Here is a 12,005-nt window from a genome sequence, read left to right on the forward strand (position 1 = left end):
CCCTGCCCCTCTCCGGGAGCCCCCGAGCAGCTGAGGCTATAAATGGGCCGTCTTGCGCCGCCAACGGTTTGACCCGCGTCACCGGCCTGGTGCCCGGAGGGGCTGGGCCGGCCTCACCCTGGGATCCCCTCTGCTGATCGGCCTCCACCTCTCTGGAGGGAGCATCTCGGGCTGGCATGGAGATGGCAGGAAGGAGAACCAGGGTCCTCAGCTTCTGTGATGTTGGCCCACATGGAGGCACGAGGCTGACCTCAGCATGGGAAATAAAAGGAGTTCAAGACACTTTTGTTGTGAGTAGGAGTCTCATTCTGTCGCCCAGGCGGGAGGGCAGTGGCACGCTCACAGCCACCGCAGCTTTGACCTGCTGGGCTCGGGCAGTTCTTCCACCACAGCCTTCTGAGTAGCTGGAGCTACAGGTGTGCATCACCACGCCCAGCGAGTTTTTTAATTTATTGTAGAGATGAGGTTTCACCAAGTTGCCCAGACTGGTCTCAAACCCATGAGCCGCCGCGCCCACGCGCCCAGAAAGACAGTTATTAAGGCCATGCACAGTGCCTTGTGCCTGCAATCCCAGCATGTTGAGAGGCTGAGGCAGAAGATTCACCTGAGCCCAGGAGGTCAAGCCTGCGATGAGCCATGATCCAGCCACTACACTCCAGCCTGGGCAGCAGAGTGAGATCTTGACTACAAAGGGGGTGGGAGAGAGAGAGAGAAAACAGTTACCGAGAAGGTGGGCTGCTCTTCCGGGCATCATCCAGGGTCATAGTAGCACCTCTCTGCCCACAGGTGGACAGTATGTTTTGTTTTTTGAGTTGGAGTCTCACCCTGTTGCCCAGGCTGGAATGCAGTGGCACGCTCACAGCCACCCCAGGGTTGACCTGCTGGGCTCCGGCGATCCTTTCGCCTCAGCCTTCCAAGTAGCCGGAACTATAGGCGCGTGCTACCACACCCGGCTAATTTTTTGATTTATTGTAGAGAAGAGGTCTCACCAAGTTGCCCGGGCTGATCTCGAACCAGAGGGCTCAGGCAGTCCTCTCACCTTGTCCTCCCAAAGTGCTGGGATTATAGGTGTGAGCCACCGTGCCCAGCCTGATTTTTCTTTCTTTTTAAATTTTTTTTTACCCATCTGCTAAAGGGGCTCACATGGCTTTCCTCTGGTGACCAAAGGGTTACCTGAAAACTGGTGAGCTGGACCAAAGATATCTTCAAGCTACAAACCCAGCCACCCTTAGGAGAAAGCGGCTCTGCTTCTCGAAGCCTCTAGGGGGAGGAATGAGGCCGTGGAACCGCACACTGGAGTGCCTGCCAGGCTGAGGGGGAGCAGCACTCAGCTTGGCTGGCCCTGGCTCGCAGTGTTGCCAGGCGCGCCTCCTCAGTGCTGCTGGCCCCTGGTGGACCCTGCGTGGTGGTCGCTGGCCTCTTCCTCCCCGGTCCCCTCCACACGCAAGGTCTAGCCTTGGCCTCACATGCTCAGGCTCCATCTCAGTTCAGGCTCTTCAGCCTTAAAGCAGATGGCGGTCAAGCTCGGTGGCTCGGTTTGTAATCCTAGCACTTCAGAAGGCCAAGGCCAAGGCCAGTGGATTGCCTGAGCCTGCAGGTTCAAGACCAGCCCGGGCAACTTGGCGAGATCTCATCTCTACAATCAATCAAAAACTAGCCGGGCATGGTAGTGCGTGCCTGTAGTTCCAGCTGTTTGAAAGGCTGAGGCGGAAGGATCGCTGGAGCCCAGCAGGTCGATGCTGGGGTGGCTGTGAGTGTGCCACTGCACTCGCAGCTTGGGCGACAGAGTGAAACTCCAACTCAACTAAATGAAGCAGATCAACCCATCCTCCCACCTGGCGCCCCTTCCTCTGACCACACCCCCTCTGCTGTGCTGCCAGAATGATCTACAATACCTGCTCGCTCCAACTAAGCCCCACTCCTTTTTTTGTTTAAAGACAGGGTCTTGCTCTGTGGCCCAGGCTGGAGTGCAGTGATGCAATCATAGCGCACTGCAGCCTTCAACTCCTAGGTTCAAGTGATCCTCCCACTTCAGCCTCCCAAGTAGCTGGGACTACAAGCATGCGCCACCATACCTCACTCATTTTTATTTTTTTGAGTTAGAGTCTCACTCTGTCACCCAGGCGGGAGTACAGTGACATGCTCACAGCCATCGCAGCCTCAACCTGCTGGGCTCAGGTGCACCATCACAACTGGCTAAATTTTTTATTTATTGTAGAGACGAGGTCTTGCCATGTTGCTCAGGCTGGTCTTGAACTCCTGAGCTCAGGCAACCCTCTCGCCTCTGCCCCCCAAAGTGCTGGGATTACAGGCATGAGCCACAGCCCCCGGCCCCCAGTTCCTTGGTCTGGCCCCGTGTCCCTCTCCAGTTGGTACTGTCTCACATTCTCACAGCAGGGCCCTCTCATGCGGTTCCCTCAGCTAGTACTAGTCTCTTCGCTCTTTCCTCCAACTGTGCCCCACAGCCACCTGCTCTGGGAGTGTCACAGCCTCGGGATTTCAGGGGCACCTTGTGAAACGCTGCTCCATGCACTGGTGTGGGCTCAGGGCTGGCCCCCATATGGTCGGTCTCAAGTGTGTCTGGGGGCACATGGCTCATGGCGGGCCTCTTCTTTGGGTGCCTTGAATGGAGGTCCCCTTTCTCTGCGGAGGACAGGCTAGAGTTCGGCCACCGCCCAAGTGGGTGGCAGCAGCCTGGGCTCTTTCTGGCTCTGCCCTTGCCCAGCTGTTCACCCACTCACCACCTGGCCCAGCTCCTCGGTGGCCTTCCAGGGCAGGGGACCCCAGAGGAGGAATGAGATCACTCACAGTGAGGCTGGGCGGCCTGAGAGAGAGGCGCCTCGGTATGGGCACCATGATTAACCTGCTGGAGCCCGGCCTGGGTTTTGACTGCCAGTGGCCTAGCTGGGCACCCACAGCTGGGTTCCCAGGGCTGGGAGTACGGTGAGACTGGGCCAGGCCATGAGGGGTGAGCGTCCCCCTCCTCCCTGGGGCACTCGGCCCAGCCCCGCCTCCCACTGCCTTCTTCCCATACAGCCCTGTGGATGCTCTGACGACAGCTCAAGCCCTTTGTCCTTAGTGTTGCCCCCCGCCAAGAGCAGAGGGAGCCCAGCAGCAGCAGGGGAACAGGGCCCGGTGATCAGAGGTCCAGCCCACCTTCCAGGCCCGAGCCCGGGGGTGAAGCAGCCAGGACACGGAGCCAGAGCTGGTCAGGACTTGGAGGGGCATGGGGGTGGGGGACCGGGGCTTGAGAGCGTCTACAAGGGGATGAACACCGCAGGCAGGGGCGTGGGCTGCTTTACCTTTTATTTTTTAAATCCTTTTGGTTTTTGAGAAAGCAGGATTTATTGAGAGGACAGAAAAGCTCCCACAGTGGGAGGGGACCTGAGGGGGGGTTGCCCTATCTTTTATTTTTCTAGAGGCAAAGTCTCACTACATCGCCCAGGCTGGAGTGCAGTGGCACGATCATAGCTCACCGCAGCCTCAAACTCCTGGGCTCAAGTAATCCTCCTGCTTCAGCCTCCCAACTAGCTGAGACTACAGCACACACAGCTGTGCCCAGCTACGGGTGCTTTCGGTGCAGGAAGACCCCGGCATAGATGGGCTCTGGCCCAGATGGAAGATAGAGACAGAGCTGGGGAGAGGGCGGGGCCAGCAGTGAACCGGGCCAGGGAGTCAGTGGGCGGGGCCGGGAGGTGTGACGGCTCAGGTGGGAAGACCTGGGGAGAGAGAGGGCCAGGGCGCCAGGGATCAACCCCCTCCTGCCTGGGCCTCGGAGCACAGGAGCCTTCTAGCCACTGCAGTGGGCAACCGAGCCTGGGCTCTCAAGCATCTGCTCACTGCAGCCAGGAGACTGCGACCCCGGGCTCCCGGCTCTGGGAAAGGTCAACGCTCCCCTCAGGGCCGTGCCAGGTCTGGTCGTGGAGGCCCCAGGAGGCCAGGCTGGCATCACGCTGGGCTCTTCAACCAGCCTCCCCGCGCCTGCTTGGAAAGGAAAACCAGGCAGGTGCACGGTCCCATCAGACCTCCCACTCCCACCAAGCCCGCACACCTTTGGCCTGAAGGTGGGACAGAGGAGCCATGCATCGAAGAGTCACATGGCAACAAGATAGTGATGGGTGACAGCCCACATCTGCGCATGTCCATGGATGACAGTGAGGACTAGATGACAGCCCACGCCCATGGGCATCCACAGACAACAGTGAGGACTTGGTGACAGTCACACCCGTGGGTGTCCTGAGACATATGAGTGAATAACGAGGGAGACTGGACCACAATCCCATGCAGAATTCCAAAAAAACAGGGTTGCCCTCCTGGTCTGAAGGAGGTGGAATGTCATGGCCTGCCCGTGGGCTGCAGAATGCCTCCTCCTGAGGACGGTGCAGAAAGGGCGACCTTCCAGGGAGAAGCCCAACCACCCTGCCCTCAGCCAGGTGCTCCAGGCCAGTAGGAGCCCCTGAGATGCCATGAGAAGGATCTTCCCTCAGCCCATAGCCCCATTTAGTCATGAGAAACCAGCAGACTCTCGGGGCGCCCTGCAACAAGCTGACCAGTCCTCCTCCACCGGTCAACAAGGAGACACGATTGCAGGGGCGTTGGATTCGGAAAGGGGACTGGGGGCCTGAGCGAATCTGAATAAAGCACAGACGGGGGAGGGGGGTACGGGGATTCAGGCCTGTGATCCCAGCACAGTGGGAGGCCAAGGTGGGAGGCGGTGGGCATGGAAAGAGAGGTGGGTGATGTGGGGGCTGCTTTATTCAGAACAAGGTACAACAGCCACACCCCTGGCTGAGTGTGGCTCCTCAGCTGTTGGGACAGGGAGTGGAGGGCCAGGAAGTCAGGCCCTACATCCCCAGGGGAGGGTGACATGCCTTTCCGGTGGCAGCAAAGAGGGCCTGGAGGCAGGAGTCTGGTGGCCAAAGGGAGGGCGGTGCAGAATCAGCCAAGGGGCGCTCAGGGAAGCATCGGGGTGGGGCCCCCACCAGGCTAAGTTCCCTGGGTCTGCCTTCCTCTCCCTGTGACTGCCCAGATCCACCTGAGCCACCTGTCAGGGAGGGTGCCCGCTGGCCCCATGGAAGAAGTCCTCAGGGAGCTCGCTCAGGAGGCCGTCCAGGTCGTCTGCAGAGAGGCAGAGGAACAGTCTTGTGACCACACCAGGGCTCCTTGGGAGGGCTTGGGCCTGGCTGCAGGGAGGGGTGGCTCCCCTTCCCCACTCTCAGAGGATCCCCCTGGGCCCCAATGTCCCCCTGCTTCCATCCAGAGTGCAGGGCCCAGGGGAGAGCCCTGGAGGTGCCCCAGGGCAGCCCTCTCATTGGATGGAGGGAGGAAGACTGGGAAAGGCCATGCGGTGGCATGGTCACCCTGGGGCTTCTCACCCAACAGTGGGGACACCACTCCTCCCAAGGGGCCTGTGCACAGGGACACAGGCTGACTTCAGACCTGCTGATATCGTGTTTGTTACCAACAGCAGCTAGGGCTGAGCACCCAGGGCAGGGCCACCCCCTGCAGAGGGCTCCCAGCGGTTCCTATCACCAACCTCACTGGCCAGGGAGGAAAGGGTTTACAGAGGCCAAAGAACCTGCCTGAGGAGAGTATGTTCAGGTTCCCTGGGACTCCAGCCACATGCCGGCCAGCCAACGCACACATCCTGCCTACCCCGACTGGGCTCAGGAGCTCCCACACGGGCCAGACTGTGCACTATCCCCAGCCCTTGCTCTGAGCCTGGCCAGCACACTCAGAAGCACTGCGGCAGGAAAGGAGAGGTTGGCCTGGGGAGCACCCAAGATGTATGCGGTGACAGTGCTTTTTGTTGCTGTTGTTTTTTTGAGTTGGAGCCTCACTTTGTCACCCAGGCTAGAGGGCAGTGGCATGCTCACAGCTACTGCAGCCTTGACCTGCTGGGCTCAGGTGAAGGATCAGCCTCAGCCTTCCAAGCAGCCGGAACTATAGGCACGTGCCACCATGCCCAGCTAATTTTTTGATTTAATGTGGAGAGGGAGGTCTCACCAAGTTGCCCAGGCTGGTCTTGAACTCGTGAGCTCAGGCCATCCTCTCACCTCAGCCTCCCAAAGTGATGGGATTCCAGGTGTGAGTCACCATGCCTGGCTGGAATCTGCTTATAACAAAATGAGCTGCCCTGCACGAGCTGCACTGTGGCTGTTTAGAGCAACACACCTGGAAACCAAGGGAGGGTGGTGGCCGCAGAGGGCCCAGAAACTGCGAACCAGAGAGGGATCCGTGTCATCTCCAGCCTTGTTCAGCCACCCCTGCATGGGTATTGCAACACCGGCCCCGAGAGCCGACAGGCAGCTCCACAGCCACCAGCAGCCTCGTCGGGCTCACCAACAGGGAGCAAGAACAGGCTTCCAGACATGGCAGGACATCAGCGACAGAGCTGAGGCTCTTCCACAGGACAGAAGTATGCAGGCTTTGTGGTTCATCCACAGGAATACTGTGAATCTGGTTGGTGTGAGACACCGACCCGTAAGTCTGGGAACTTCGGGGCAGGCAAGAGTGCATTTCTGGAATCATAAGCTCAGGACCAGCCCCTGGGCCATGTTAGCTTCACCCGGGTGATGCTGCCTGAGGACCTGGCCTGCTGCGAGACTGTATTTGGGCCTTCCAGGTGAGTGACCTGGTCCTCACTAAGCCCCACGGACGCTCAACTCCTCGGCACTGCTCTGGGCTCAGGATGGGGAACTCTGCCCCTGGTCTGGTCACCAGCCCACAGAGGGCCCCAAGTGTGGCACAAAGATGGTGCCTGTCCACCCAGACAGGATGGCAGTATTCCCTCCTTGTGGCTAAGGGCACATGATCTGCAAATGGGGGAGACCTGTGGACAACACTCTGTGTGTCCTATGAAACCCCATGGCACTGTTAACTATTTATGGCCCGCAGCCCTGCCAGGCAAGATACTGTATCCATTTCTCCAAGATTCCATAAGATCCAAAGGTTTCCAGACCGGCAAAGATGACCCAGCCAGGAGGACTTTGCTGAGCTGCTCACGAGAGAACAGGGGAGCTTCCGTCTCCCGGCGACTGCCTTACCTGCCTCAGGGAGTTCTTCCTCCGGGACCACCCCTGCCTTTGGGCTGCGTCCTGCTCTGGGGCCTTCCCTGGGCTGTTTGGCCGCCCCCTGCCGGAGGCTTCCTGAATCCTGGGGACAGGGATCTGGTTACCAACGCCTGTGCCCCTGAAATCCCTCCGGAAGGTACCCTCACCCAGACAACCCCAAAGGGACAGGTGGGGATGCAGGAAAGGGACATGAGAGTGTGGCAGGCCAGTCCACCACCCAGGCCCAAGCTGAGGGAGTTGCTGATGTGCCAAGCACTCAGAGTACCAAACAATTAAAAAGAAACAGACCCAAGCATCTTGGGCTTCTTTTCTCTCCTAATTCTGTTGGTATTATAGAACCCATGTAGCTGGAACAAAGAGTGAACAGGCCACACGCAGATACACTGAGGAGTAAGCCAGATTAAAAATGAGCTGTTTGGCTGGGCTCGGTGGCTCAGCCTATAATCCCAGCACTTTGGGAGGCTGAGACGAGAGGATTGTCTGAGCCTAGGGGTTCAAGACCAGCCTGAGCAACCTGATGAGACCTCATATCTACAACAAATGTTTTAAAAAAGAGTATCAGCCAGGTGTGGTGGCTCAAGCCTGTAAATCCCAACACTTTAGGAGGGAGAGGCGAGAGGATTGCCTGAGTCCAGGGGTTAGAGACCAGCCTGGGCAACATAGGGAGACCTTGTCTCTACAAAACATCAAAAAATTAGCCAGATGGGGTGCCGCATGCCTGTAGTTCCAGCTACTTGGAAGGCTGAGGTGGAAGGATTGCCTGAGCCCAACAGGTGGAAGCTGTGATGGCTGTGAGCAGCGCACCACTGTACTCCAGAGCCTGAGCGACAGAATGAGACTCCGACTCAAAAATAAATAAATAGAATACGATAAAAATAAATAAATGAGCTGTCCTCACAAACCCAAACTGGAAGCCGGGCTCGGTGGCTCAGCCTGTAATCCCATGCCTTGGGAGGCTGAGGTGAGTGGATTGCCTGAGCCCGCGGGTTTGAGACCCGCCTGGGCAACTTGGTGAGACCTCATCTCTACAATAAATCAAAAAATTAATTGGGTGTGGTAGCGTACGCCTGTAGTTCCAGCTACTTGGAAGGCTGAGGCGGAAGGATCACCAGAGCCCAGCAGGTCGAGGCTGCAGTGGCTGGGAGAGGCCACTGCACTCCAGTCTGGGTGACAGAGTGAGACTGACTCGAAAAAACACAAAAAAACAAAAAAAAAACCCAAACTGGTTAATGTTCAGCAGTAATTACAATGGGTAATTATACCATCACCATGGTTAGCTCTAGGAGAAAGGAGCTCACAAGGTGAGTTCCCTTTTTGCTTATTCTATGCTATTTCAGTTTATTTCAATGAGCACAGAGAACCTGAAATTTAAAAGAAAAAGGAAGCTTATTTTTAGAAGGGCGTGATTCTGAGAGACAGGAAGGCAGACGATGAAGCTGAAGGTCTAGGGGGAGAGGTCACTAAGTCCCCCTCTGGTTCTCTAGATGCAGGTACAGCAGGACAGATAACAGGAATTGCCAGGTCACAGTACAAGTCATCAGCTGAGAGGGGGCAAGATGCAGGCCTCCTGACCTGCAGACCAGGACCCCAAGAAGGGCAGGGTCCATGGCAAGCCCAGGCTCCTGGGCCTCGCCTTAGTTCCCACGGGGATGTCCCCACCAGGTTCCATGCGGTCCCTGCCAGGCAGAGGCACAGGCCAGAAGGGAAGACCAGAGCCAGTGCTGGCTGGTCCGTCATCTGTAGCTCCTGTCCTCTACGTAGTCACCCGCAGAGCTATCACCACTTGTGCCACCACCCCCTATGGGCCTCCTCCGGGCAAGTTCTCTGGTGACGCTTGTTCTCTCAGATGGTCAGGCCTGCCACCGGACACTTGGGCATCACCAAGGAGCCAGCTGCTCCTCTACTGTTACTGAGCCGTCTGGCAGGCGCTGCTCCCAAAGCCACCTCTTCACCTCAGGGTAACCGCCCCTTTCAGACCTCTGCTCCCAGGTGGCAAGAAGGAACCAGAAGATCTAGGCAGGAGGGCCCAACTTCCATCCACCCACTCCTCTTACCTCAGGTTGAGAGGGCAGGAGGGTGCTGCTGGCCCCAGAGTCTGGGCTGTAAACGTGGACCAGGTTGGTGGGGGTCACGTTAAGGTAGTGATTTCGGGTTGAAGGAGAGAACACCCCAATCTGCAGACAACGAAGGGGAAGGTCTGCATCCTAGTGGGGCACGGGGGCCACCAAATGGCCACCTGGTGCCCACCAGGCTCTCGCTGGTGTCCTCTGTCCCAGGGTCACACAATGCTCCCACTCAGTCATGGCGCCAGGGCTCCTTCCCTTTCCCTCCCCAACACAAGCTCCGTTGCGTTCACCCTGGTACCATGCAGCCCCTGCCCAGCGCTGGGGAGAGACTCCCGGGGACAGGGGCAGCCTACCTGCTTCAGCAACAGCACGGAGCCAGGCCGCAGTTCGTTCTGGCGTGTCTCCAGCAGCAGCCTGTGCACCGTCCCCTGCATCTCTCCTGCAGACAAGCAAGGCTGTGGGTCTCAGGCCAGGCATATGGGCCGGCCCTGGGGGAAGTGGCTGCTCACTACCTCCATTGCCCATTCTGCAGCGGAGGTGGGATTTCTCCTCCTCTCCCAGCCTCAGCGGAGGCCACTCCTCAGGCACCCGGGACCCGGCTCCTTACCTGTAGGGTCCTTGAAAACCACGCTGGCGTCCATAGCACTCCGAGTCAAGGACTTGATCATCACTGCCATTCTGGGGACTTTGTTCCCGGGAAGCTGCCTCAGGGCTGCCTGCTTATGAGGACAGGCACTCGCTGAGGTGGCCACGGCCCGCCTGTCCCGTCCCAGGTCCCCAGGTGTGCCAGGGCAGCCGGGGGTTGGGGGCAGAGCACAAGGGAGGCGATGGTGTTCCTTGTGGATGACAAAGGGGCAGTTTGAAGGGCACAGCATAGCTCTCCCCTGCCTTTGTATGCATTTTCTTTCTTTCTTTCTTTCTTTTGAATCAGGGTCTCACTCTATCGCCCAGGCTGCAGTGCAGTGGAATCATCATAACTTACTGCAGCCTTGACCTCCTGGGCTCAAACAATCTTCCCACCTCAGCCTCCTGAGTAGCTAGGACTATAGGTTCATACCACCACACCCAGCTAATTTTTAAAATTTTTTGTAGAGACAAAGTCTTGCTATGTTGTCCAGGGTGATCTAGAATTCCTGGCCTTGAGTGATCCGCCCACCTCGGCCTTCCAAAGTGCTGGGATTACAGGCGTGAGCCACCGCACTCAGCCACGTGTGTGTGTGTTTATACAGCATTCCATCATGGCAGGCCATGGGCAGGGATATGTTGGCACAGGTACTAGCATGTATATGCACATGCCCTGACCACAGGGGAGCTCTGAGGGAGGGAGAGTACTTACTCCCCCCACACAGAGACAAGCCCATGACCATCCTCCTCTTGCTCCAGTTCCAGTGCTGAGGATGACACGAGAAAGGCTGCTAGCTGGACAATCCAGCCAAGGTACTCTGTGCTGCTGTGCACAGCAGGCAGGGAGTGGAGGCAGCCAGCCCCTTCCAAGGGCAGAGGAGGGCGTGCACCAGTGGAAGGGAGGACTTGGTCTTCCCTGTGGGTCTTGGCGCCCAGCGCTCACCTTACGCAGCACCATGACGATGCTGCAGGTGCCCAAGAAACAGCCAGGGTCCCTCTCATCCAGGCCCAGCGCAGACTTCATAGCCAGCCATGGTCCTCGCCCAAAGTCATCCTCCTCTGACGCCTGGGAACTCGGCGCAGTCTGGAACCATGGGGTTATTCATGGATATCGTCACTGTGAGGGGTGCCTCGCCTCATCCTCACTGGGGCGGTGGGGGCAGGAGAGGAAGGGGGAGGCCCCAGGAAGCTGCAGTGTGGCCAGACCCGCCCCCACCATTCCAGGCCTGGAGATGGCATGGGAAAACGCAAGGAACAGTACACCTCCCACTAAGCTACAGCAAAGCACGTTTTTTTTTTTTGTTTGTTTGTTTTTTGAGTTGGAGTCTCACTGTCAACTGCAGTGCAGTGGCACACTGGTGGCCACCACAGCCTTGACCTGCTGGGCTCAAGCAATCCTTCCACTTCAGCCTTCCAAGTAGCTGAAACTATAGACACATGCTATCATACCTGGCTTATTTTTTTATTATTGTAGAGACGAGGTCTCCCCAAGTTGCCCAGGCTGATCTCGAACCCTCAGACGCAGGCAAACTTCTAGCCTCAATCTCACAAAGTGCTAGGATTATAGGCTGAGCCACCGCACCCAGTCAAAGCACGCTTTATTTTTATTTTTTGAGTCCAAGTCTCACTCTGTTGCCCAGGTTGGAGTACAGTGGCAAGCTCACGGTCACTGCAGGTTCGAACTGCTGGGCTCAGGTAATCCTTCAGCCTCAGCCTTCCAAGCAACTGAAACCATAGGCATGTGCCACCATGCCCAGTTAATTTTTTGATTTATTGTAGAGATGAGGACTCACCATGTTGCTCAGGCTGGTCTTGAATTCCTGAGCTCAAGTAATCCTCTCGACTCTGCCTCCCAAAGTGCTGGTATTACAGGCTTGAACCACCGTGCCCAGCCTCTTTATCATTTTTTCAATCAGGTGCTGATATTAATGACATTGAAGCACAAGGCTATCCATGCTCGTCTCTTGTTTTTTTTTTTTTTTTTTTTGAGTTAGAGTCTCAAAGCCCAGACTGACCTGAAAAATCCGCATCAATTTTATTATTCCTTTCTTTTTTTTTTTTTTTCTTCAGGGCATCATTTTCTTTGGGCATGGTTCCATTTTGGATGAAATTTTCAAACCTTAACATAAACCAAAGGTGAACTTGTTTGAAAGTTTGAAGTAAATTGCTTCAGCCGTTTTTGAGTTATATGAAGGTGAAAGTATATTTTTCATGCACCTAACCAAAAAAGGGTCCAACCTTT

At 56.8% G+C, this 12,005-nt stretch overlaps 2 protein-coding genes across 2 annotated transcripts in view; both read right to left on the minus strand.

The window, feature by feature from the left end:
• ASB16 (ankyrin repeat and SOCS box containing 16) overlaps positions 1–178 on the minus strand; it is a 5,300-nt gene extending 5,122 nt beyond the window's left edge. Inside the window, exon 1 of the mRNA XM_021710633.1 lies at positions 118–178. Within this exon, the coding sequence (XP_021566308.1) occupies positions 118–178 (61 nt within the window). The remainder of the gene's footprint in view (positions 1–117) is intronic.
• Positions 179–5,047: 4,869 nt separating this feature from the next.
• The window catches only part of CUNH17orf53 (chromosome unknown C17orf53 homolog), a gene marked incomplete at its 5' end in the record, with an annotated part of 11,087 nt that continues 4,129 nt past the window's right edge, over positions 5,048–12,005 (minus strand). Inside the window, 6 exons of the mRNA XM_008054537.1 lie at positions 5,048–5,118; positions 7,047–7,169; positions 9,115–9,247; positions 9,493–9,578; positions 9,747–9,855; positions 10,707–10,847. Of these exons, the coding sequence (XP_008052728.1) occupies positions 5,048–5,118; positions 7,047–7,169; positions 9,115–9,247; positions 9,493–9,578; positions 9,747–9,855; positions 10,707–10,847 (663 nt within the window). The remainder of the gene's footprint in view (positions 5,119–7,046; positions 7,170–9,114; positions 9,248–9,492; positions 9,579–9,746; positions 9,856–10,706; positions 10,848–12,005) is intronic.

The sequence above is a fragment of the Carlito syrichta genome, unplaced genomic scaffold (genome assembly GCF_000164805.1).
Source record: "Carlito syrichta isolate Samal-C Ts95f unplaced genomic scaffold, Tarsius_syrichta-2.0.1 Scaffold295997, whole genome shotgun sequence".
Classification (NCBI taxonomy): domain Eukaryota; kingdom Metazoa; phylum Chordata; class Mammalia; order Primates; family Tarsiidae; genus Carlito; species Carlito syrichta.